Source organism: Lissotriton vulgaris, chromosome 4_1 (assembly GCF_964263255.1).
Source record: "Lissotriton vulgaris chromosome 4_1, aLisVul1.2, whole genome shotgun sequence".
Taxonomy (NCBI): Eukaryota; Metazoa; Chordata; class Amphibia; order Caudata; family Salamandridae; genus Lissotriton; species Lissotriton vulgaris.
The window spans coordinates 2,069,877,031-2,069,902,215 of NC_141691.1; the positions used below are offsets into that span (position 1 = coordinate 2,069,877,031).

The 25,185-nt window shown below is 47.8% G+C and overlaps 1 protein-coding gene across 1 annotated transcript in view; it reads left to right on the forward strand.

Moving 5' to 3' along the window:
- LOC147725028 (uncharacterized) overlaps positions 1–25,185 on the forward strand; it is a 148,154-nt gene that overhangs the window by 45,834 nt on the left and 77,135 nt on the right. The window contains exon 2 of the mRNA XM_086966494.1: positions 13,610–13,618. Within this exon, the coding sequence (XP_086822620.1) occupies positions 13,610–13,618 (9 nt within the window). The remainder of the gene's footprint in view (positions 1–13,609; positions 13,619–25,185) is intronic.

Genomic DNA, 25,185 nt, shown 5'->3' on the forward strand with positions numbered 1-25,185 from the left:
TTGAAGGGCTTGCGAAGGATGCAGAGGGTGTTGAAGCAGGTGGAGGTGATGGCGGTGATCTGTTGGATCATATTGAGGGAGGAGTTGTTGGACTTGGCCCTTAGGGCGGGTTCCCCCCTAATCTTTTTGCTTTTATTTGTGACCCTGTGTTAGTGATTTTTGGGTCTCTGCGCACTTTTCCCTGGGTCCCAGAGGGAAAGTGCGTGCGTGTAGTATGGCTGGCCTGCCCTCCCATAGGAATGCATGGGGAATGTGTGTGTCCCTGGTAGTTCCTGATGTGTGAGGAGTGCAGGCTCGAATTTAATATGTGCGAACTCGTGAGAGTGAAAGCTTCGCAATGATATATGTGGCATGAGTGTGTCTTGTGTACAAATGCCACTTCTAGGACTTGGCATATTAATGTAAAATATGCCTGGAGCGTGATTGGCTAGAGCTGGCTGGCATGCCAGGCTCCAGGAAGTCTGGATGGGTCTGCCCGGTGGTGAGTGTGAGATTAGCATGAGTGATGTGTGGGAGGAGTGTACCTGTGTTCTGGATGGGCTGGGTTTTCCCCACACAATGCTGGCTCCGCCCCCCTGTGGTGTGTCTAACGACCCTAGCCTCCCCAGTGAAAGAAAGGGGTGGTTGGGCCATCAAGGGTACTCCCAAACCAGCTGCGACTGGTTTCTCCCCCACCCTGCACCTCCAAACAAAGGATTTAGCTGTATAAAAATGGGGCTGTGTCCCCATGAATGTGTTCTTGTTCCAGGATCCTGAGGGGGCTGCTGTTGCTGCTGCTGGGCCAGAGGACCGCCACTTGGGGTGTCTCCCTGCCTGGAGACCCAGTGTGCTGGCTCTGGGCCCAGCCTTGCCCCCTGCCCCTTGAAAGCACTTTTGCTTTACTTATTTGGCCGGTAGCGCTGGGAGCGCTTTACTTTCATGGCCTAGCGCAGGGAGCGCTTGATTTCACTCGTGGCGCTTGAGAGCGCTGTGTTTTCCTGGCAGCGCTAGGTAGCGCTGTATTTTGCCCCCCTAGCGCTGAGAGCGCTTGATGTCCTGTTAGCGCCTCGGGGCGCTTTATGCTTGCAAGCCGGTGCCCACCCGGCATTTGCTCTAGTGCTGAGCCCCTCGAGTACCCACCTCGAGTTATTGTTGATTTCTTCATTTAAGCGGCTGCTCACGCCGCATTTGCCCGTGGAATCACCGCCGCAGCCCGGAGTGCTCTGAAAACGTTTCCGGGCCGCTGCCAAGTGCGCCCGGAAGTCCCGCCTCCAACCCCCAGGGCCGCGCTGCCATTGGCGGCCCCAGAGGAAGTCAGGCGGATTGCAGTGTGACGAGGCCAGGCAGGAGAAGCAGGAAGCAGCCTGCGCGTCCTGCCGAGGCTCCCAAATGAAGGGGGAGCCCCGGTCGTCTGGCCAGTCCTGTGGGAGAAGCAGGAGTCTTCCAGCCCCAGCCGCCACCTGCAGAGTCTCCGCAGCCTGTGAAGAGAGCCCCGGACCTCCGCAGCCAAGCTGGTGAGTGGGGCCCCGGGGGCATTCCTTCTTTGAGCCCGGAGAGGCTCTGGCCGCATATTTGTTGTATAGCCCTGAGAGGGCTCCGGGGGCAGTTCCTGATTTCGAGTCCCAGAGAGGGGGACTCCAACGGCTGGGCACAAGCTTAAACCGAGCCCTGAGAGGCTCCCCGCCCCCATTTTGTGTTCGGAGCCTAGTGAGAGGCTCTTGAGGGCACCTCGAGTCATTTACGAGCCAGAGCGGCTCAAGGCGCCCCAGTGTTCCCGGTGAGGGACCCCGACAGCCCAGTGAGGCTGCAACTTTGCTCATAGAGAGCCACGAGGCTCTGGGGGCATGTCCTTGGATGCAGAGTCCCCCGTGAGGGGCTCCCACGAGGCTCCCAGGGGCCAGTTCATTTGTTATAGAGCCTGGAGAGGCTCTTTGGCTGCCAATTTGTGTTTAAAGCCTGAGAGAGGCTCCCTGCGCCCCTTGATGTTTTAGAGCCCTGAGAGGCTCCCTCCTTGCTCACATTGTTTGGCCCGGGCCTGCGAGGCTCCAGCGGTGGCCCAACTTTGCTACACAGCTGCCCAGCACTTTGTGGGCAGCTGCCACGTTTAGGCCCCTGACATTTGGACACAGGGACTGCCACAGGTGGTGGCTAATGGGGATTTTGCGCTATTGTGTTTGCTGTTCTTGCACCTCTGAATGTGTTGGTAATGCGTCATGTGCTTTGTCCTGTACACCTCTGAATGTAGGTTCTGCATCATGTGTCTTCCTTCCTTGCACCTCTGAATGTATGTTATGCATCATGTGCTTTGCTTTTACACCGCTGAATGTTGATAAGGCATCATGTGTTTCCTTCCTTAGACCCCTACAGGTATAGCGATACTTAGGTGGTTTCCTTCTTGCTAGTACAGGTGGTACTAGCGAGGCCCAGGTTCCTTGTGTGACCTCCTAAGATAGTGAGGATTGCATAGGTGGTGCTCACCTGGTACCAGTAGTGGCTGGTTGTGTGTTACAAGTTCTATTTTTGTACGACAGTGATTTTACATTCTATGTGCTATGTTCTAAAAGTGTTACTTCTAAAAGTGCTGATTCCTGACAGTGGTCCAGGTGGCCCTGTCTTGTAAATATCCCCTGTAAATTCTGCCCATGCCCCTGGCACATTGTAAAGTGTGTGTTTTATCTAATGTGTTTTGGTGTAATACAAAGGCTATTTTTATATATAACCTTGTGTGGAGTTTCCTTTGTGGTGGGCCTTGGGTGTTGTTGCTGGGGTGCGTGCGCCAATACTTAACTCATATCGCCTCCAAGTTTAGCCTTGCTGCTCGCGCCACGTTACCTAGAGGGTGAGCAGGGGTTATCTTGGCGTGTAACTCCCTTGCCCTGACTTAGGAGTGGTGGTCTCTGACTGACTTTGGCGCAAGCACTGGCCAGCCAGGGATCCCATATATAACAGGAGTCTAATATGATGCCGAGGTTTCTGGCATGGTCTGTGGGAGAGGGAGGTTGCTGAGTATGGTGGGCCACCAGGTGTTGTCCCATGCTGAGGGGAGGGCCCGAGGATAAGGACTTCTGTCTTCTCTGAGTTAAGCTTCAGGCAGCTAAAAAAAGAGTCTTCAGTTTACTTCTGTCTGGGACTTTTGGATTTCCTAAAGTAGAGAGGAGTGCCTCAACCCCACAGGAATCCATGTGTTAATCAATGGAAGCATGTTTGGAAGAAGAAAGACATAATATTAGTGTACATGTAATTAGGAACTCTGCAGCTTGCTCCAAGATAAAAAGAGCAGATGTGGCTCTTCGTAAGAATATAATATCTAATGTATGTTTCCCAACAGCTCCAAGTTAAGTATTTTGGGCTGTGTTTCACAGTGGCGGTTAACAGTGCCTCCATGTCAGTGACATTAGGCTCACACACGTGCCACTGCACGTTATTGGGGCAGTTACTTGGGTATCAGTGATGTTCAGGTTAACTGTACCACCTGCAGTAAACATCTAGACCACTGATTGTGCATAGTGGGGAATGTAGCGGAGAACGCAAGGAGCACGTTGCATACAATACTTGCTGTCATCTTTGGTCCATCTATGTTATGGATAAATGGACTGCTATCATTTAAGACCGGGTGGCCAAATTCAATGCTATATGGTGCCCCTTTACTACTCACACGGGCAGGAGGGCTTCATATGAATGACAATGTCTAAAACAAAAGGCACATCTGACATCCACATTATGTCTTCTTACAACCCTGAGGAAGGATCTGTTGGAATATAATTTTCATGTGAAGGACCAAGGGGGGTAGTATGTTGAACTGATTTCCTTATTACATCTAGGCGTAGGTGAACCCCACCCTCACAGCAGCAACTCCCCCCCCGCCACCCCCCCAGCTACAGGTTCCTCAGGTTGGACCACCTGGTCAGCAAAGGAGGGGGTGTTGCTATTATTTTAAAGTATTATATGTATGCAATCCTATTTCCCTGGATGAGCTGTTGGGTGCAGAATGCCTTGGAGTTCACTGCTCCCTTTCTGCACAGCAGTCTCTTGTAGGAGTCCTGGTGTATAGGCCTCCGGGCCCTGCAGGCTCCTTTCTCAACTCCTTAAATGAAGGGATTGCTACCCAAGCCCTTAGATACAGCCATGTTATGGTTCTGTGTGATCCTAATATCCATATGAATATATCCACAGAACCAGAAGTCATTTATTTGACTGAATCACTCTCAGTCGTCAATCTTGCTCCTTTTGTCACTCATCCTACTCACAATAGGGGTCACACCCTCGACCAGCTCTTTGCTAACATAGAGCTTGGGGTAGATAAGCCTCTGCCTTTGATGTGGTCTGACTACTATCTTATTAGCTGTACGGTGCCTAAGCTGGGAAAATCCTGCTTTGGCTTCTTGGGGATGCTGAGGAAATTACTCCCACTTCTACCATTGAACTGTAGAAAGACTGCACTTCAGGCATTGGTCACAACTAGAATAGATAATGCCAATGTTCTGTTTCTGGGCCTGCCTAATTACCTGCTTAGGCACCTGCAGGTGGCTGTTAGAAGGGGCGATCCCAAAGGTCGGGTTATGTCTACCCAGCTCCTCCATTACCCACTTCTCCCACCAATAATGCCGAGCCTTGTGAGGGATCTCCACCGGGGAAGACCTCAAGTAGCGAATCGTACACACGAGGAACGCACCACACTTATGAACAGACACAACACCGAAGGATAAGTTATCAATTTCTTTATAATCACGAAGAAAAGTAATATCACACTTATGTACAACGATCGAGGGATCACAGAGAGTCTCAAGTCTTTAGGGAAGAGGTAGCGGGATAGTCTTAGTCTCATAGGCCAGTACGTAGCGTACCCTGCGCACAGCTCTCAATCCTCGAGCCGGGGGGACACGGGAGGTGGTAGCCGCACTGGTGATCCTACTCACTTGAGGATGGTTATCTCGAGTTGGTAACTTCGATAGTCCAGCTGGACTAGAATGTTCCTCGAGCCGCGACAGCGTCAGCAGGGCTCGCTCTGGAGGAAGTTCGGGAGGAGCCGCGACCACGTCAGCAGGGCTCAGAGAGTTCCATAGATGTCTTCAAGGTTCAAGCTCGAGCTGCGACGAGGTCAGCAGGGCCCCGATGGTTCAGTTCCAAGAACGAGCCGCGACAGCGTCAGCAGGGCTCAAGAGTTCACGAAGTTCAGTCAGCCGCGATCAGATCAGCAGGGCTTCCTTGTCCAAGATACAGCTGCCCGCTAGTTCAGGGGCGACCCTTGATATAGTTCAGTGACCCTTTGATGTCCGGACCCTTGCAGGCGGGGGTCCGAGGCTGTGGGGGCGGGTCCGTGGGTGAGGTCCGGCGGTTGGTTCTTGGATCCTTTTTTAGGATGCGTCCGGCAATTCCCAGATGCCCAGCAGGTCTGGAGCCAGCACTCGGGGAGGCCAGAGGTGACATCGAAACTGGCCCTCAGGGGGGAGACCAGAGGTGTGATCAAGACCAGTCTCTCAGGGGAGGCCGGAGGTGCCGTCGAAACTCCTCGCCTTCTCTCACTAGGGTAGCCCTCACCCTCCCAACGGGGGCTGGCGCGTCTGGAGCTTACGCTGAGCTGGGGCTGGGGTCATGCTAGGCCCACGGCATCGGGGATCTCGGGAAGGGAAAATAGCTGTCGATGGGCCTATGGGGCCTTGCGGGTTTGGGCGTGCGAGCTGGAAGGGTGGCCGGGGACAGGCCGATGCGGGCAATGGGCGTTTGGTCGGACATGGGCAGGGCAGCTAGGGGTTTCTAGGTATGGAGCTGGGCTAACGGAGAACTGAGTCGCGGGGGGGGAACCACGCCACGAGGCCAGATCCAACAGTGGCCCAAAACGCAGCCGCCAGAGCAGTTCTTATGTTGAAACCATATTTGTCCTCATCGGAAAACTCTGCACTGGCTCCCTGTGGAAAGGAGGATCAGGTTTAAGGCTCTGGTGTTATTCTTCAGGGCCTTTCATGGGAGCGGCGCGCTCTACCTCAGCAGGAGAGTAGCCCAATACACACTATCTAGAATCCTGAGGTCCTCCTCCCGGAACCTAGCTTCTGTTCCCATAATATTTCACGCTCGATCAGGAGGCACCTCCTTTCAGATTTTTGGGTGCACAGGCAAGGAACTCTCTCCCGATGTCATCAAGAGCTGTAAATGACCTAGCCATGTTCAGGAAATTGCTTAAGACCTGCTTATTTTGTAAATAAATTGTCCTTCTTCAAGCAGCGTTTCCCAGCATTAGCGACAGGGTGTCAGATGGGTGTCAGGAAGGCTGGTCTGAGCACCGGGACACTCTAGTTGAGTAGCTTGTGCTATACAAAGTGTCTTCATTCATTCATCTGATTTTCCCATCAGTTTTTAACAAGAATTGTGTTCCCTAGCCGAATTGTATGATGTGTCCTGTTTACTTATTTTCTTTTGAAAAATGCAAACTAAAATTGTAAAAAAAAAAAAAAAAAGATCTACTTAGCCAAATCCCATGCCTTGAATCTCACCCTACCGACCTCGCAGGTACGAGAATTACAAATCCTGATCCCTCTGAAATGGTCTGAGAATAAGATACGATATCTAGGTCTGGACCTGACTCCTTCATTTCTTCCTCGACCAACGCCAACTGGCCGAGTTACAGACGTACCATACGGGAAGATATTCACAGATGACGAAACCTCCCTCTCTCCTGGTTAGGACGCATTTACACAGTTAAAATGTCCCACCTCCCAAAGATAATATATTGAATCCAAACCCTCCCTACCCCAATCCCACAAATAGATATTCAGTCTCTCCAACAGGATTTAACCAATTGTATTTGGGGCAAGGCTCGCCCGCACTTTTCTAGCCCGCTGTTAATGCTACCATGAGATCGGGGGCTAGCATGCCCTAACCCCCTTGAATATTATTGGTCCTGTTATCTCCACTATATCTCGGAATGGGTGGTCTGGGAGAGTGAAAAGCATTGGTTCCCCATAGATTGTGCGGTCACATGTAGACCCCTGTGGGACCTAGCTTGGCTTCTCCATGGTTCCCGTAGCGCATACTTAGCTACTCCCACTAGAACGGTCTTAGACATTTGGGACAAACTGGCTGTATCTCAGGGCCTGATCTCCTTGCCTTCACCCAACACCCACATAGTTCGCAATCCCATCTTACCCCTGCAATGCAACCTCAAGCCTTTAGCTCCTGGACAGAAGGCGAATGTTGGATAGTTCCGGATTTATTCCAAAGTGACAAATTCATTACTTTTGATCAGTGAAAAAAATCTTTTCACCTTACTGACAGGGCACGGATGTAATACTATCAACTTAGACATTGGCTACTCTCCCCCACCTACACACAAGGAGCGATCTGGTCGCTTACCGCCTTCGGGACTCTAGTCCAAAACTTCGATGGCTCGAGGGGTTTGATCTCTCACACCAATAAAGTGTTGCAACATTCGCAGCAATCCAACCCCACACGTACCAAAAACAATGGAATATTGATGTTGGTGAGGAGATTTCCCCAGAGAGCTGGGAATGACTATGGCATGATATCCCAAAAATGTATTTAAGCATTTTCCAACGCAATACGGCCTAGCAGCTTATGAAACAATGGTATTTTACCCCTCCCCATATACAGCAGATAATACCAGGCTTCCCCCAACTTGTTGGCGATGCCAAGGGGACAGATGCAACCTCATTCACATTTGGTGGTCTTGCCCCAATCTGAGGCTATTCTGGAAGGAGATACTTAGCTCTCCGATAGTGACCCTGTTCCTAGCTCTCCAATAGTGACCCTATTGGGCATTACGCCCTCAACATTAGTAGCCATGAAAACTTCTGACTGGCGCTTAATAACACAAAATTGGGGGCTGCATGACAGTCCATAGCTCTTTATTGGAAGAAACCTACCCCCCACCTATTGCCACATGGTTTCTTAATCTATGGCAGGTTCTAGACCTTTAGTTAATCACCGCCTGCATCAACCACACAGACACTAAATTTAACCACACCTGACAGCCATTAATCCTGCATTTCTCCCAGATAGAGCATTCCCACTTAGACCCCCCTCGTCTTAGAGCAGAACAGCTTTTTGAAGATCCCCTCGTACCTTACTCAAAGGTTGGGCACCAAACCGCTCCTACCTCACCGGATCGAGATGGGGCTGCTTCCCCCTCCTAAAAGGTTCTAATCATCCACCCCAATGACAACCTGAGAGCATCTTTCTCTTCCCGTCCCTCTTAACTGGGTTCCGTTCCCTCGCCCCCTGTTCGTTAGTTGAGTTGAACATCCACTACTCGCAAATTGCACCAACAACAACCCGTGTCTCTTAATATATAAGCAAAGTATAACACTGACATGCATAAACCCTATTCACATCGCATCTGCACTGGGGTTGGGCCCTTATGACCCCCACATAATGGGACTCTAACTCATAGAGATCTTTCTTTAATAATGATGTTTGCCAGTGTATCAAGCTAAGGAAGAATTCTATTGTCCCATCTTTATTTATTTATTATTTATTTATTTATAGTCTTGTTTCGCGCATGAATCAGCCCCGAAGGGGTATCTCCGCGCGTGGCTTCTGAGTGAGTTAAGCAGAACTATAGATCAAAAGGCAGAAGGGTGGTTAGGTTAGTCCTGTGTAAATAAGTGAGTTTTTAATTGCTTCCTGAAATTAAAAAGGTGATGAGTATGTCTTAGCTGGAGGGGGAGAGAATTCCACAGCATTGGACCTTTAAGGGAGGGGGCTCGGCCACCCTGTCTTGCTCTGTTTACTTTAGGTACATATAGCAACATAGTGTTGCTGGAGCGTAAAATACGTCCAGGAGAATAAGGAAGAAAAATCTCCTTCAGGTATTTGGGGCCAGAGCCATAAATACATTTGTGCATGATACAGCAAAGTTTAAATTGAATCCGCTGTTGCACTGGGAGCCAATGAAGGTGGGAGAGGAGGGGACGGGAAGGGGTGCGGGGGGGGCATTCAGGATAAGTCTTGCCGCGGTGTTCTGTACCACCTGCAGTCTGCGAAGTGGTTCCTGGTTGGCGGATATGAGTAAGCTGTTGCAATAGTCCACCCGTCCAAGGACTAGTGCCTGAACCAGCGTCTTCCTATGGGTGTTAGGTAGGAGAGGGAAGATACGCCGTAGAAGGCCAATTGTGCGGAAACACATTCCCGCAACCTGACTGACGTGATCTTTCATGATCAGAGTTTGGTCCAGGCGTACCCCCAAGTTCTTGATGGTTTGCTTGGGCGCTGGGACAGGTCCGAGCTCAGGTGGCCACCATTCCGGGGACCAGAGCAGGGTGGCCCCTCCAAACAACATGACCTCAGTTTTGGTCACGTTGCATTGGAGGAAGTTCTGGGCCATCCAACCTGCCACCGCTCTCATGCCGTCTTGGAAAGATTGCATGACTGCGGGTGTAATGGTTTGAAAGGGGAAAAGCAGCTGAGTGTCGTCAGCGTAAGAGATTGGTGAGAACCCGTGAGATCTAGTGATCTCTGCCAGGGGGGCCACATATACGTTGAATAACGTGGGGCTTAGACATGAGCCTTGTGGCACCCCCTTGGTAAGCTTCCTGCAGACAGATTTATAGGAGCCTAATTTGACCCCTTGTTGTCTGTCCTCAAGGAAGCTTTCCAGCCACGCAAGGGCGGTCCCTTCTACTCCAGCTCCCTTCAGACGGCCGAGAAGAACTTCATGCGACACCGTGTCGAAGGCAGCGAACAAATCCAATAGCACCAGAATCACTGAGCTTCCTCTGTCAAGTGACATTCTGATGTTATCTGTCACTGACAGAAGGGCTGATTCGGTGCTATGGTTGGGCCTAAAACCAGATTGTGAATGGTCTAGGCCGCCCGCTGCCTCGATGTAGTTAGACAGGTGTGCATTGACATGCTTCTCGGCTATCTTGCTGTAATAAGGTAGGAGGGAGATAGGACGGAGGTTGGAAAGCTCCGTCCAAGGAAGGGCCGCATTCTTGCGGATTGGGTTCACTACTGCTCTTTTCCACTCAGTTGGTACTTTTCCCTTTTTAAAAGACTGGTTGATGATATCCTGAATGTATGGGGCTAGCAGGGTACGAAGGGGGGTTAAGATTTTAACAGGAATAAGATCATCCGGAGATCCAGATTTGACTTGAGTCATTATTGTGTCAAGCTCTTCAGTATTTATAGGAGGGAATGTAGTTAAGGTAAGGTTTGTATTCTCATTGAGGGAGGAGGCATTTTGGGAATCGCTATTAGGTTGGGATCCTAGGATTTTTCCATAAATCGTTTCTATTTTATTTTCAAAGTAAGATGACACTTCTTCACATAAGCTTTGTGAGAAGTCGTCTGGGCATATACATGCCGTAGGTTTTACAAAAGTATCCAGAATCTTATACAGTTCTCTAGGAGAATTGTCGGCTTCCATGAGCTGTTGAGCGATTTTATTTTTGCGGGCAGCCTTGATGTGTTTATAATAATTAGCTTGGGCTGCACGATGTGCCTTTTTATTATCCTCAGAGTGTGATTTCCTCCATCTCTTCTCTATCCTTCTACATTCTTGCTTCTCTTTTCTTAAGGCCTCGGTGTACCATTTTTCCTGTTTAGCCACAGGAAACTGTCTGAATGTTTTCAAAGGGGCAATTTTATCGATGGCTACCGTCAGAGTTTGCTGAAGCGCGATTAACTTTTGTTCAACTTCGTCAATGTCTCTGATCTCTGGTTTTTTCCACACATTTTCTAGCGCATCCAGTGTAAGTTTGTGCCACTGTCTGCGTGTGGTAGATGGGAGGGATTTCTTTAGGGGACCCTTATTAGCTTTAAAAATGCTAAACTGCAATAAAAAGTGATCTGACCAGTGAACTTGAATAGGTTTGTGGCACAGAATATTATCGAAGTTGGTATATATCAAATCGATACAGTGACCCCCTTCGTGGGTGGGATCCTGATTCTTTTGTATAAGACCGATAGTTGTCATATCAGTCAACAGAGTTTTTGTCCCTGTGGATTCACACTGGTCAGTGTGGATGTTAAAATCTCCAAGGAGAAGAAAATCCTCATTGGCCCGCATATAAGGGCCAAGTATCTCTAAAAGAGAAGTGGAGAAACTGGGGCATGGAAGAGGTGGGCGGTAAACAAGTGCTCCTTTAATGGTCTTTGTGTTGGGGAGCATAATTCTAAAAACCATTATTTCCATATCTCTGCAACATTGTCTATATAAGACGTCCAATTTAATGGACTCTTTGTAAATTATGGCAATGCCACCGCCAGTTTTATCAGGGCGGTCAGAGTGGTGCAATTTGTACCCTATAGGTACTCCCAGAGCAATGGCAGACACTGTGTGTGGTTTTAGCCAAGTTTCAGTAATGAAACATAGGTCTGGGGACAAGGAGTGTAATAAGTCCCAGATCTCAGTTTGATGTTTAGGCATTGAACGAACATTCCCCCTCCCTTCCTTGGTTCATATCATAAAGACTAATCCTTGCAGGGCGTCACCTGTGTATTATGCTATTTGGAATGTATTTTGCTTTATGTCTTCTATTGACTTTCCCCGTTCAACTTATATAAAAAAAATAGATTTGAAAAGAAGAAAAAACAGAGGTCTTTCAGTGGAATTTCATAAATGCAAGTTTGCTACACATACAGTTAATTTCTTGGGTCATGAGCTTTGTAACCAAGTAATTAAACCCAAGCTTGAATTGATTGAAGCTTTGAACATTTTTATGTTATGGTATTGAGTTTGTATAGTGCTGAATACCCTAGGGTGTCTTGGCGCTGCCTTGAGCAGAAGAACCAGATGAACATTTACAGAGCTGAGCTAAAGCATAAACAGCCATGTTTTCAAGGCCTTTCTAAAATGCAAGAAGTTTTCAGAATATTTGATGCCCAGGGAAAGAGAGTTCCACAGTTTGCCGTTACCCACGACAACGTTTTTGGCACCACAGGAAGATTTTCTAAATTTATGGATCATCGCGTTTTTAAAGTTAGCGAACGAAGAGCTCTCGGGGGAATATACCAGTGAAATTTTTTTATAAAGTTTTCAGGTCCAATGCTGCATAATGCCTTAAAGGCAATAGTCAAGTCAAAAACTTAGTCAAGTCAAAAACTTATATAGCGCACTACATACCCATAGGGTCTCAAGGCGCTTGAGGAAGGGGGGGAGGTTTACTTATCGAATATCCAGGTTTTAAGCTGTTTTCTGAAGGCTAGGTGGTTTTGAGTAAGGCGTAGGTGTATGGGGAGGGAGTTCCATGTTTTGGCCGCTAAGTAGGAGAAGGATCTTCCTCCCATGGTGGCTTTGTGGATGCGCGGAACAGCGGCGAGGGCTTGGTTGGACGAGTGTAGCTGGCGGTTGGGGGTGTAGAAGGAAAGGCGCGTGTTGAGGCAATCGGGTCCAAGTTCGTAGAGGGCTTTGTGTGCGAGGGTGAGGAGACGGAACGTTATCCTCTTGTTGATGGGGAGCCAGTGAAGGTCTTTCAGGTGACCGGAAATGTGGTCTGTGCGGGGGATGTCTAGTATGAGTCTGGCTGAAGCGTTTTGGATGCGTTGGAGTTTTTTCTGAAGTTTTGCGGTAGTACCGGCGTACAGGGTGTTTCCGTAGTCCAGTCGGCTTGTGACCAGTGCGTGGGTGACAGTTTTTCTTGTTTCGGTGGGGATCCAGTGAAATGTTTTTTTGAGCATGCGTAGGATGTTGAAGCATGATGATGAGACGGCGTTGACTTGTCTGGTCATCGAGAGAGAGGAGTCCAGGATGATACCCAGGTTCCGTGCGTGGTCCGTCGGTATGGGTGCTTTTCCTAGGGCCGTAGGCCACCAAGAGTCGTCCCAGGCGGAGGGGGATGTACCTAAGATGAGGACTTCCGTTTTGTCCGAGTTCAGTTTAAGACGGCTTTGTTTCATCCACTCGGCTACTTCTTTCATCCCTTCGTGTAGGTTGGTTTTGGCGGTGATTGGGTCTTTGGTGAGTGAGAGGATCAGTTGAGTGTCATCTGCATAGGAGATGATGTTGAGGTTGTGTTGACGTGTGATGGTAGTGAGGGGGCTCATGTATACGTTGAAGAGGGTAGGGCTGGGAGAAGATCCTTGTGGGACGCCGCAGATGACTTCGGTGGCCTCTGACTTAAAGGGGGGAGGCGGACTCTCTGAGTTCTTCCAGCGAGGAACGAGATGATCCAGTCCAATGCTTTTCCTTGAATTCCGATGTTGTTGAGGTGTTGTATAAGGGTGCTATGACAGACTGTGTCGAAGGCTGCAGAGAGGTCAAGGAGGATGAGGGCGACTGTGTCTCCGTTGTCCAGAAGTGTTCTAATGTCGTCTGTTGCTGTGATGAGTGCGGTCTCAGTGCTGTGTTTGGCTCGGAAGCCAGATTGTGAGGAGTCGAGGGATTTATTGGTTTCGAGGAAGGCGGCGAGCTGATTGTTGACGGCTTTTTCAATGACTTTGGCAGGGAATGGGAGGAGCGAGATGGGCGGTAGTTTTTGAGTTTGGTGGGGTCTGCTGTGGGTTTCTTCAGAAGGGCGCTGAGTTCGGCGTGTTTCCAGCTTTCTGGGAATGTGGCGGAGTTGAGAGAGCAGTTGATGACGTCTCGGAGATGGGGTGCGATAATGGAGTTTGCTTTGTTGAAGATGTGGTGGGGGCATGGGTCTGTTGGGGATCCTGAGTGGATGGAGTTCATTAGGCGAATGGTGTCATCAGTAGTGATTGGGTCCCAGTCGTGAAGGTTATTCAGAGGGGGTATAGGTTTGGAGGTGAGTGGGGTGGACTGGTCTACGGGTTGGTTGTCAAAGCTGTTATGAATGTCGGCGATTTTGTCATGGAAGAATGATGCGAGGGAGTCGCAGAGGACTTGAGAGGGGGTGATGTCGTTGGAGCTGGCGGCGGGGTTGGTGAATTCTTTGACGATGTTGAATAGTTCTTTGCTGTTGTGGGCGTTGTTGTCTAGTCGGTCTTTGAGTGCTGATTTCTTGGTTGTCCAGATAAGTTGGTGGTGTTTGCGGGTGGCATTTTTGAAGGCGGCATGGGTGGAAGTGTTTGGGTCTTTTTTCCAGGTTTTCTCAAGGGAACGACAGAGCTTCTTGGATTTCTTGAGGTCATCGTTGAACCAGGGGGCGTTCTTGCTGCCTTGCTTGATTTGATGTTTTTTCAAGGGTGCTAGTTTGTCGCGCTGTGAGTTAACCATTGTGTGAGGTTGATGGCGGCTTGGTTAGGGTTCGACAAATAGGTAGGAGGGTTTTGAAGCAGCGATGTGGAGACCTGGTCGATGGTGATTTTGTTCAAGTTTCTTCGCAAGGTTGGTTGAGGGTGGTTGTGGATCGTGGTCTTATTGTATTTGAAGTGGATGCAACTGTGGTCCGACCAATGGAGAGCTGTGGTTTGATCGAAGGAGATATGCTTGCTGGAGGTGAAGATAGGGTTGAGTGTGTGTCCTGCGTAGTGGGTGGGGGTGTTTACGAGTTGTTTGAGTCCGAGATTGGCGAGATTGTCCAGAAGGGTGGTGGTGTTACTGTCATTGCTCTTTTCCAGGTGGCAATTGAGGTCTCCCAGTAGAATGTATTCATCGGAGGGGAGGGCGTGTGGGCTGATAAAGTCAGCAATGTCTTCGCTGAATTGTGTGCGGGGTCCTGGTGGTCTGTAGATAACGGTGCCTCTGAGTGTGGTCTTGGGGTCGGTGTGGATCTGGAAGTGAAGGTGTTTGGCGATAGCGAGGTTGTCGTCTGAGCTGGTTGAGACGCGGATGGAGTTCTTATGGACGATGGCGATGCCTCCTCCTGTTTGGTTGGTGCAGTCCTTTCGGATGATCTTGATGAGGCATTCATCCAGGTTTCTGTTAGGAAGGGGATGTCCGGAGAAATGGTGTCGAGTAGATTCCAAAGGTCGATGGCGTGTTTGTGAACCGAGCGGGTGTTAAGAAGGATGCATTTAAGGTGGTTAGTGTCGGATCTCTGTTTGGTGTTTGTGGATTTGTTGTGGGTCTTGATGCAGTCGAATTTGCAGGAGTGGCATGTGAAGGGTCCATGGGTGTGTCCTGGTGCGGCTTGGAAGCAGTTAGGGGGTCGGCCGGGGTTAAGTGCTAAGAGGGTAGAGGCGTCGTATGAAATGCGGGAGGAGTGGGTGATGCGAGGACCAGGGGGTCTGGCGCTGGGCGCGGTAAAGGCGCGGACGGGCGTAGACGGGCTTACCTTTGGCGCACCTTCGGCGCGCATCCGCTGCGCGTGGACGCTGCGCGTCAATTGTTCTGCCATATGTAGATATTGGGGGGGCGGGGTGAGGGAGGGTCAGCTGGGAGGCGGGAGCGGGGTGGAGCTGCAGGCTGGGACGGCACAACAACAACAAGATGGCAGCAAAATCGAAACTAAGGCAACAAGGTTGGGGTGGGCTGAGGCGCCGGCACAGATTGGCAGATAACAGCTGATGAATTATAACGACCAGCAAGTTATGCAGATAGCGTAACGCTGAGGTTAGGCTAAATTAAAATTACAAGTGGACGATTATACAATTCAAGCGCAGGCACAATTAAATATCTTAACGTTAAGGTTTGGCTGCTAAATAAAGATCACAAGTGAAACGAAAGCAATCCCTTTCTTATGGGAAGCCAATGAAGTTCATGTAGTGCTATGGAGTCAGACTGATATTTGGGAAGAGTGAAGGCTAGCCAAGCTGCTTTACTTTCTAAACCGTGGAGCTTGGCAAGGAGAATTTACTGCATATTAAGGTATAACCCACTGCAGTAATCTAGTTTAGATCAAATCGGAGCTGTTACAACTGATTTTTGGACAATAGGATGAATAAAAGGAAAGATTTTCTTAATGATCTTTAAAAGATAAAAAACTGCATGATTAGCAAAAGTGAGTCTTCTACCAAAAATTACACCAAGGTTTCTAACCTTGTCCACTGATGTGGGTAGGGTGTCTAGCGCTAGTGGCCACCAGTCAGAGCCTCAGAAGCAGGTGTTGTTGCCAAAACAAAGAATCTCGTTTTATCCAGAATTAAGACAGAGGCAGTTCTCAATCATTCAATTGTTTATGCTTATCATGCAGGACTTGAATCCTGATGCCATGTGTGAAGGAATTGCCAGATCTAGAGATACTGGGTGTCGTCTGCAAATGATACAATGGAAAAACCAAAGGGTTTTATACGTTTAGCTAGTGGACTGATGTATAAACTAAATAAGGTGGGACTGAAAGAGGGCCCCCTGTGGCACTCCACCAGGAAGAGTGAATGAGTAAAGGGGATCTAAGGCAACCCATTGTTCCCTATTGAAAGAAAAGAAGCAAGAGTGCAAGGGTTGAATCCCTAATGCCCAGCTCAAGTATGCAAGCAATGAGAATGTTGTGATTGATAGTGTCGAAAGCCGCTGAGAGATCTAATAAAATAAGATCAGAGCTGTCACCTTTGTCAATAATAGTTTTTAGTTTTTCAGTTGCTGCTATAAGGGCTGTCTCGGAGCTGTGTTGATTACAGACCCAAATTCAGAGGAATCTAGCATGTTGTTCTGATTAATAAAAGTGGATAGTTCTGGTTAAAAGCTTTATCAATGATTTTTGCTGGGAGAGGAAGCCGGGATATGGGAAGATAATTCTTGGGGTCTAAAGATGAGACCGTACTTTTTTCTATGAAAGGAAGAATAGATGCTTTTTTCCACACATTATGAAAAGTACCTATCTGGACAATTTCATTAAAGATAAGTGTCAGCTGTGTAGTAATGATCTCTGCAAATTGGTGATGGATTTTAAGAGGGCAAGTGTTAGAACTGGGGGTCTCTAGTTGGCAATGGTATACACCTGTGACCAAATAGGGACCCCTGCTTCTAAGTCGGGGAAAGGGAATTTCACTACTGGATAACCCCTGCTCACCCACTTGGTAGCTTGGCACGAACAGGCAGGCTTATCTCAGAGGCATTGTGTTAAGCATTTGTGAATATACACAGCAATACATTAAAAACACTACAGATGGACACCACACAGGTTTTATAAAAATAAGTATTCTTTATATAGCCTTAACACAAGACCACAAACGACAAAACTCCACAATACTGTACATAAAATAGACTTAAAGATGGTAGAAGTTACTTAATTCAAGTTGATGATGAATGCGACAAAGTTCTCACAAATGTACCTGGATGCATAACGCAAAACAAACAAAACAAACAAAAGGTTTGCAGGAATAGAGATGCGTTGGTTCCTTGCGTTCGATGCGTCGCGCCTCACTGCTTGCGCAGAGTAAGGGATGAGTCTTGGCCCTTACCTGAGAGGTGGTGATGCATATGTTTTCAAAGGCACATTTATCAAAACAATCAAGTAAACATTCAGACAATAATGTGCGCAATGTATACAAGTGTTGGAACTTTTCAGAAATGGATTCACCCAGTCCACGTCCTGAGGAGAACCCATAACTCATCGGTGGTTCGAAACGCGTTGATCCCCAACCTGTGACAAGGAAGAAGGGTGCAGCTAGGGAACAAATAATACCACTCTCTCTCTCCTTAGTTGTCCAATCCTCAAAACACCTAATCACAGGCCTATTGAGACAGGCAGGCAGTATCATTGAATCCCTGTGTCCGCCTGTCTTTTGGTTTATAATTTGAAGGACTGGTTCTTTATGTTAAATGTTTCTCATGTCTCAATTGATTTGTATATAGTTTTGTTTTTTGGTGTTCCAGAATTTTGAGTATTTATTGTGTACAGTTCCAACACTTGTATACATTGCGCACACTGAATGTTTACTTGATTGTTTTGATAAATGTGCCTTTGAAAACATACTGACAAGTTAATCAAATTTGAACAAAATAAAATAAAAATCTTTTCTAAACAACTCTGTGGATCACTCAGTACAAACAGGCTGGGTGCCTCCTAAATCACTAGAAAAGTAAACCTGACTGGCTAGTTTGTTCTGTTTCGTAAGATAGTTGAGGTCCAAGCCGGTCAGAGACAGGACCCAAACCTTTTTTGTTGCCCTTTCTGCCAAACTTGTCGCAGGCTCAATATGCACGGACATGGATCTGTGTGCAGGTGTATGACTCCTGACAAGTGAAGGTGTGTGTGGTGAGACGAGGGAAGGGTTAGGACCCACACCACCTTGACTGGAGCTTAAAGGTAAGGGATTTCCTTTGGCTGTTCAGACTCAATTAGTGCAGCTGGCATGGCAGTTTTTTGTTATTCTTTTTTAGGTGTCACCTGGGCTTGTGTTGCTTTTAATATAAACTTAAGAGGGACTCACATTCCGCCTCCTCTCTTTCCTGGCTTCTCATTGGTTCCTGTGCGGGGCACTTACTTTTCCTCCATTTCTATTGGCTATAGCCTATTTCCTGCATTTACCAATGCTTGTTTCTCGTCTGCTTCTCTTATCAGTTTCCAGCAGCTGAAATACTGTGATCATCCACTTTGTTGGAACTATTTTTCATTAAGTTTTGCCTCTTTTTACTTTTTACTCTTGCAGAATATATACCAATTTATCACCCGGCGAGATTTAGCCATTGTATAGAATCACAGAATGTTGCACTGCCAAGACTCGAACGGGGATCGCAGCTCTCGAGTCAGCAGCTCTGGACGCCGCACCACATCCTCTCCACTTCGGTCTTATCTGTAAGGGAACTCTTTCCTTCTCCCAGACGAAGATTGATAAAACAGCTCTTTATTCATCACATAGGTGAAACCGATGCATTACCAATGCTTGTTTCTTTCTGAAGCTCATGTCCACTTGGAATGCAGAGAGACCAGCCAAAATTGCATTGACGCCAGGCCCCTCCCAGAGAGCGTGGTTCGGCAATAAACACTTGAGGGGTAAATAATTTTTTGTCATTAACCGATACGCCGTGGAAAAAAATGACACGTGCGCAGTTCAGACACCCCCAGGCAATCAGACGCACACGCCCACCATGACTTCGGACTTGCGACGCATCGAAAAGGCTAATTAAAATGTTAGTGTGCGCGTGTGTCTGTGTTTGAGTATATGTGAACCATGCAAATATGTACATGCATGGGCCTTCTAAAATGGGCAGGCGAACAGGCCTTCTTTCAAGCATAATATCCTTTCTCTGACATTTATAAGGAGCTATTTAGAATAGAACATAGAACATGAGGACAGGATTGGAATTGTATCTGTAGTTACATAGCTCATCGTACAAATAGCGCTACTAATGTAATTTAAATCACAACATACCTCAGCTCCGATGCTCTTCATCAATGAGGGCGTGATGATCATGGAGCCAGTGGCGGCGGTCATTCATTTGAAATAGAGTGCAACCCTCCTCAGTTTTAGAGTTGTCCGGTTACTGCATCTGCTGCATTCTTATGAGGTGAGAATATGTAGTCCTGTCCCAGTAGAAGGTGAGGCATGGGGCTCTCCCCACAACCTGATTTTCCAGGGTGCAGGTAAAAATAGTTGAACTTACCCACAAAGGGAGGCAAAAGCGTGTGCGCTCTGAGTCTCCTGTCACGCTGACTCAAACGTAACCAATCCTGCACCCGCGCTCATGCTGTTTTCAGCATGAGAGAAGCACCGGGATTTGATGGAGCAGACCAACCCAGCATTCCTTTTGCCACTCGAGGCCTGTGGTGCAATCCCCTGGCTGGTATGCAGCTGCTGGATTGCTGTGGGAAGAAGTGAATATGTCAGGCTGGCCGTCGCAAGACTGTCGGCCAATACGGCATGCGCACTCCGCACTTTTCTTGTTATCTCGCTGGTGCCAATAAGCAGAAATCACCGGGGCCCTGGTCCCCACACTCGCCAGAGCACCGTCCTGAGTGCTCCACAGCCACGTGACTCAACCATCTCTACATGTTGTTTTTTCTCATGCTACACAGGATGTTCTTTACCTGTCACCTTGCACAATCTTCTTTGCTCCAAGAGTAATGCTCTTTATGCTTAATATCTCTGAGCTCACTCCGAGGAGCCTTGTGCTATTGTTGCATGTCTCTGTGTAGCATTGGTGTGTTACATTTTTCTCCTTACCTGAGAGTTGTATACACACCTTTGTACCGACACGGTACACCGACGAGGACCAACCAGGCCAGAGAAAGGTTTTGGGTTGTTTGTGTTCCCATTCAGAGGGGTAGTGATGTGTGAGTAGGGGCTGGCTGCCCCTCTGGGGTTAAAGAAAGACTGACTTGCATTGAGATCACTACTTCCCAGACTTTTAAGAACCATGACTCACTTCTTAGATTGACAAACCTTCACGATCCACCGTGCTTGAATGGACACGAGGGGGGCGATTTTTTCAATGTTACTAAAGCATCGTCTGGTAGGGCACTCTCATTTACAAACCGCACATTTTCTGTTGAAATTACCAGTAAATTTGCACGGACCTACAATTTATATATATTGCACAACAATGATAATGTGTGGCCATTACGTTTCAGTGACTATCATTTGTACATCACAAGGTAAACACTTTGTTTCCATCACACTTCAGAATTACACAAAATGTGCTTCATTTTTACTTTCCTAACTGCTGAATGTGTACAATTCATTTATAGAGAATTTCATTTTATTGTGTGTTACAAAAAATAACATTCTGCAGCCTTTCCTTTCAGTCTCGGGACCCCAGTAAGTTTGCCGTATGATTCACTTTACTTTTCTTTCTCTAACTGCCCTTCTCCAAGTGAGAGGAGTTTGTAAACACCAATACTCAAGTTAAAAAATAAGCTGCAATTTATCAGATGACATAGACTGACATTTGACACCCCTGATTTTGAAGCACAATGAATGCAACAAGATAAATACAGAATTTGAAGGCATCTTCATTGCTTGGACTTTTGCAACCCACCAGGTCATGAGCGACCACAGGGTTGCGACGCTCAGTTTGGGAAACATTCCCTATCTCCAAAAGTGGAGACAAAATACAATGCAGTGAACTGGTGTGCTGCCAAGAGGAAGGCCTCATGGTTGTCTTGATTTCAATCATCTAAGTCTATCCCATTTTTACTTGTTAAATGTGAGTCTGTAACTGCCAGCGGAGAGACTCTTGTCAGAAAACTCTCTTAAATAAAGATTGTTGTTGTGTTTAGTGGCATCCCTGAACCTTCCCAAAAGAACACTCTGCTTCAGACGCACGCTCTCCAGACTTATCCAAAGAAACCACCCACTCTAGTGGCACAAGCTTGCCAGCCACCACCCACTAGAGCCTATCCTGACACACACAAACCTTGTTACCAGAGTCATCTTCCTGAATGTGCCAGGCCAATAGATGAAGGAACTCTGTACGACTCAACACCTATAGCCCCTGAAGAGGAATCTCCTATCTATGTGAACAGCCTTTGCTGTCACTCCTGAAGCCTACTTAGAAATACTTGCTCTCTAAACTTCCAACTACTCCTTTTTCTTTCTTCAACGTAAGGATAAGTGCTCTGCTCCAGGAGGTCGTGGCAGGGATGTGCTGAAAGACTTGCAATGTTGAACTTCTCTTACCAAACATCAACAGCAAATTATTCTGAGACTGGTAAAAGCCATTTCTGGTGGTCAAGGCTTGCCTATTATAGGCCTCAAGAATATACCAGATTTCATGCAGCCCTCTATTGTCTTTGCTTTTGGAAATGTGTGTCTTGAATTGCATCAAAATGACATCACTTATTGGCTTAATGATCAGACAGTTGCCACAAGAAGCGTATGCCACTATAAATCATGGGTAAGAGTACTAAACGAGGCAAAAATGCATGGGGGTATTACAGAAAAAGCCATTAGTGATGCCCCTTTGGGGGATACAGCTGGACAACTAGAGTTCACCACAGTCTTGTTTATTATAAATCTGCTCTAAATGTTCATGCAGGCCATAAAACAATGTTTTTCTTAAAGAGTATTTCCTAATTCAATCCAATTAAATATATGTGAGAATTGTATAAAGTGGGGATGTAGCAACAGGCAGGGTACAGGAAAGAGGTTTACAAAGTGTGTGCAAAAGGGGCACTGTTATGGCAGACCAGGATGGGATATGTAAGAGGGTTAACAGTGGCCAATGAGAGGCTTGAGAGAATGGGGTGCCAGCGAAGGAAGAGTTCCTATTTAAAGCTGTGGACTCGAATAAAGTTGCAGAACAGGTATAGCAGAAGAGGAAATGTGATTAGGATAGTGAGCTAAGACTCAGACTGCTGATCTGGAACTCTGCCTTCTAAAACCAAACACTACTGAGGCGCTGAAGGCTACAGTCAGCACTGTTTGCAGCCCGATGGGCGCCAGCCTAGCCGAGCCTAAATACGGTATCTGGTTCTGCATTCCAGTCACTGAGAAGGCACTTATAATCAAGGCCACTGGAATTATGCGGCAGGAGAGCACCAAATTATGCAGCAGTGTTGACCAAATTATGCAACAAGAAAAGGCAAATTGTGTGGTATAATGCAGCACAGTTTTTGATAGTATTACTTCAATATTTTGTAATCTTTACACATGGTAATACTGACGGGGCAAAGATTTCACTTGATTAGTACTAGTTTGACAACTAAAAACATAATTGGCAACTGAAAGATGACCAGTTAACCTTTGCTGTGGGTGCTCCAATGCGCACAAACACATACACACTACTGTGAGCTGTTTAAACTGTGTTTAATCTATTTACTGTGTCGAACATTTCGCAGTGGTGCGGGCATTATGAAGGTTGGGTGGGGCTGCGTCGGCCATCGGTCGTGCGCAGCACCAGGTAAGGAGTGCTCCCGTCAGCCGTTGTCCGAAGGGAGCACGGAATGGGTTAAGAGGGAATGTGCACTTCGTTTTTTGGCCAGGAGAGGGAGTACAGTCTTAATCAAACAGTATTGTTAGATTTCAAGTTTGTGAGGCCTTTACCTGCAGAAGTCCAGAGTGTGGATTGAGCCTGTCTGTCTCCTAGGAGATTCTGAACAGGAGAAGCAGCTCCCCAGCCCCCACCCCCAGACCAGCAGACCCAGGACTGGGGATTGGCTATTTAGCTACCATGCAACTCTGAGCCCTCCCCTCACACCTGCCCGGCCCCTTAAAGCTGTGCTGGGTGCACCACAAATCATTCTCCTCCATATTGTGAGTTGCAGCCTAACTGTGCCCCAGATTGCAGTGAGCAGAGTACAGGAAGTGTTAAGGAGTCATACTAGTGCTGTCCCCCCCACCCCCCCACACCAAAGTAAGTTTTAAAACAAAACGATTTTCCCTTTCTGTGATTACTGTCTTTGCCTGTGGTTGTTACAGTTTAAAACTGTAGTTTTAACCTACCTGTGATTGCATATTTTAACAGCTGTTTTGTGTTTTAAACTTGTGGTTTTTCCTGTCCATGATTGCTTCCATTTAACGTGTTGAATTGTGGGATTTTCAGTCCAAACTCTGTAGTTTGTCCCTCCCATCCCTGGTGACTATTCATTTTTTCCTCCAAATTTCTCCTTTGCTCTGTGCTAAGCCCTGTATGTTAAGCAGTGCACCCCCAGCCACCATTTTGTCTTAAGAAGCCAGTGAAACCAGCCCGCCTACCTCCCCCCCAGCAACAGGGATATTCTACATCAGAGGGTGCTTCTGTGAGCCGTTTAAACTGGGTTTAATAAGGACTTTGCACTTCGTTTTTTGTCCAGGAGAGGGAGTAAAGTTTTATTCAAACAATATTGTTAGATTTCAAGTTTGTGAGGCCTTTACCTGCAGAAGTTCAAAGTGTGACTGAGCCTGTCTGTCTCCCAGGAGATTCTGAACAGGAGAAGCAGCTTCCAACTCCCTGTCCAGCAAACCTTGTATGCGGTCGCTGGGACCTTATATGGTCTGCTAGTGGTTGGTACATGTATACACTGATTGGTGGTTGTATCTGATGTTTCTATTGGATTAGGGTTAGTGTCCTCATTGGTTGGGTGTTTGGGTGTTCTGATTAGTATATGGGTCTGTGATTCAATCAATGTAGGGTTGGGACTAGGGCTAGGATTTCTATTGCAAGTAGGGACTAGGGCTTCCTGTGTTATTGGTTGTTGGGACTAGGGCTAGGGTTAGGCCTTTAATTGGAAGTAGAGATTTGGGCTTCTGGTGTGATTGGTTATAGGACTAGGTATGGGACTAAGAGTAGGGTTAGGCTTTCAATTGGAAATATGGACTTGGGCTTCCTGTGCCAGTGGTTGCTTGGACTTGGGTTGGGACTACTGGTAGGGCTAGGGCCTCTATTGTATTCTATATGTTTTTTTATATAGCGCATGCTGTCACCCTGCGGGTATCCTGGCGCTTTTAGATTTTAGACCGTCAGCCTCAGATGAAAAAGAGGGGAGCACCAAGATTCACTAACATGTCGGGAAGAGCCAGGTTTTCAGGCTGCCTCTGAATCTCATGAGGGACTCACTCAGTCTGATAGTCAAAGGAAGTTCATTCCACAGGCGCGCCACGACCACCCGGAAGGCCCTGCCCCCCATCCTGGACCGCTTGAATCTTGGGACTTCCAACAGACCGGCTCCCGCCGAGCGGAGCTGTCTCTGTGGCCGGTACCAGGAGTAACACTCTTGCAATGGGACTGGGCCTAGGTCGTGTGTCGCTTTGAATACCAAGCACAAGGACTTAAACAATACCCTCTCTTTGTCCGGCAACCAATGCAGGTCCCGTAAAGCTTGGGTTGATGAAGCACTGCGATTCCTCTTTAGAGCCAGCTTGGCCGCTGCAGACTGGACTCTCTGCCGCCTCTCAATAACAAACTGAGGAGCCCCCAGAAATAGAGAGTTGCAATAGTACAGCCTGCTCAGCACAATGCTCCTCACCACCAGTGAGTGCTTGTCGTCTGGTAGGATCGGGAGGAGTCGACGCAGCATCCGTAGGAGACCCAAGCACACACTGGCTGTCCTGTTGGCCTGTGACTCCATTTGTAGGTTTTTGTCGGGCAAAACCCCCAGGTTTCTTAATGTGTCAGACGGGGGCACTGACTCCTCCTCCGGAGTGAGCCTGAACTCCCTCGGTAGGTGCTTGGTTAACCCTGCTGGGGCGCAGTACAGCACCTCTGTTTTATCCCCGTTGAACTGCAGGAAGTTCTTCCGGAGCCAGCTGGCTGTGTGGCGCTTACATTCTTGGAATGTGCCCATTGATACTGCATTTTTCCCTTCTAAGGAGAAAGCCAGCTGCGTATTATCTGCGTAATTGACCACCTCTACCCAAATGATTTAATGAGGGGGAGGAGAGGCTGCAGATATACGTTGAATAGAATTGGGCTAATGGCCGGCCCCTGTGGGACCCCGTGGACTATTGGCGTCTTGTGGGCAGAGAAGGGTGCCAGTGTGACCACCTGCTGTCAGCCTGTAAAGTAGGACCACAGCCACTGTAGTGCGCATCCCCGCACCCCCATTCTCT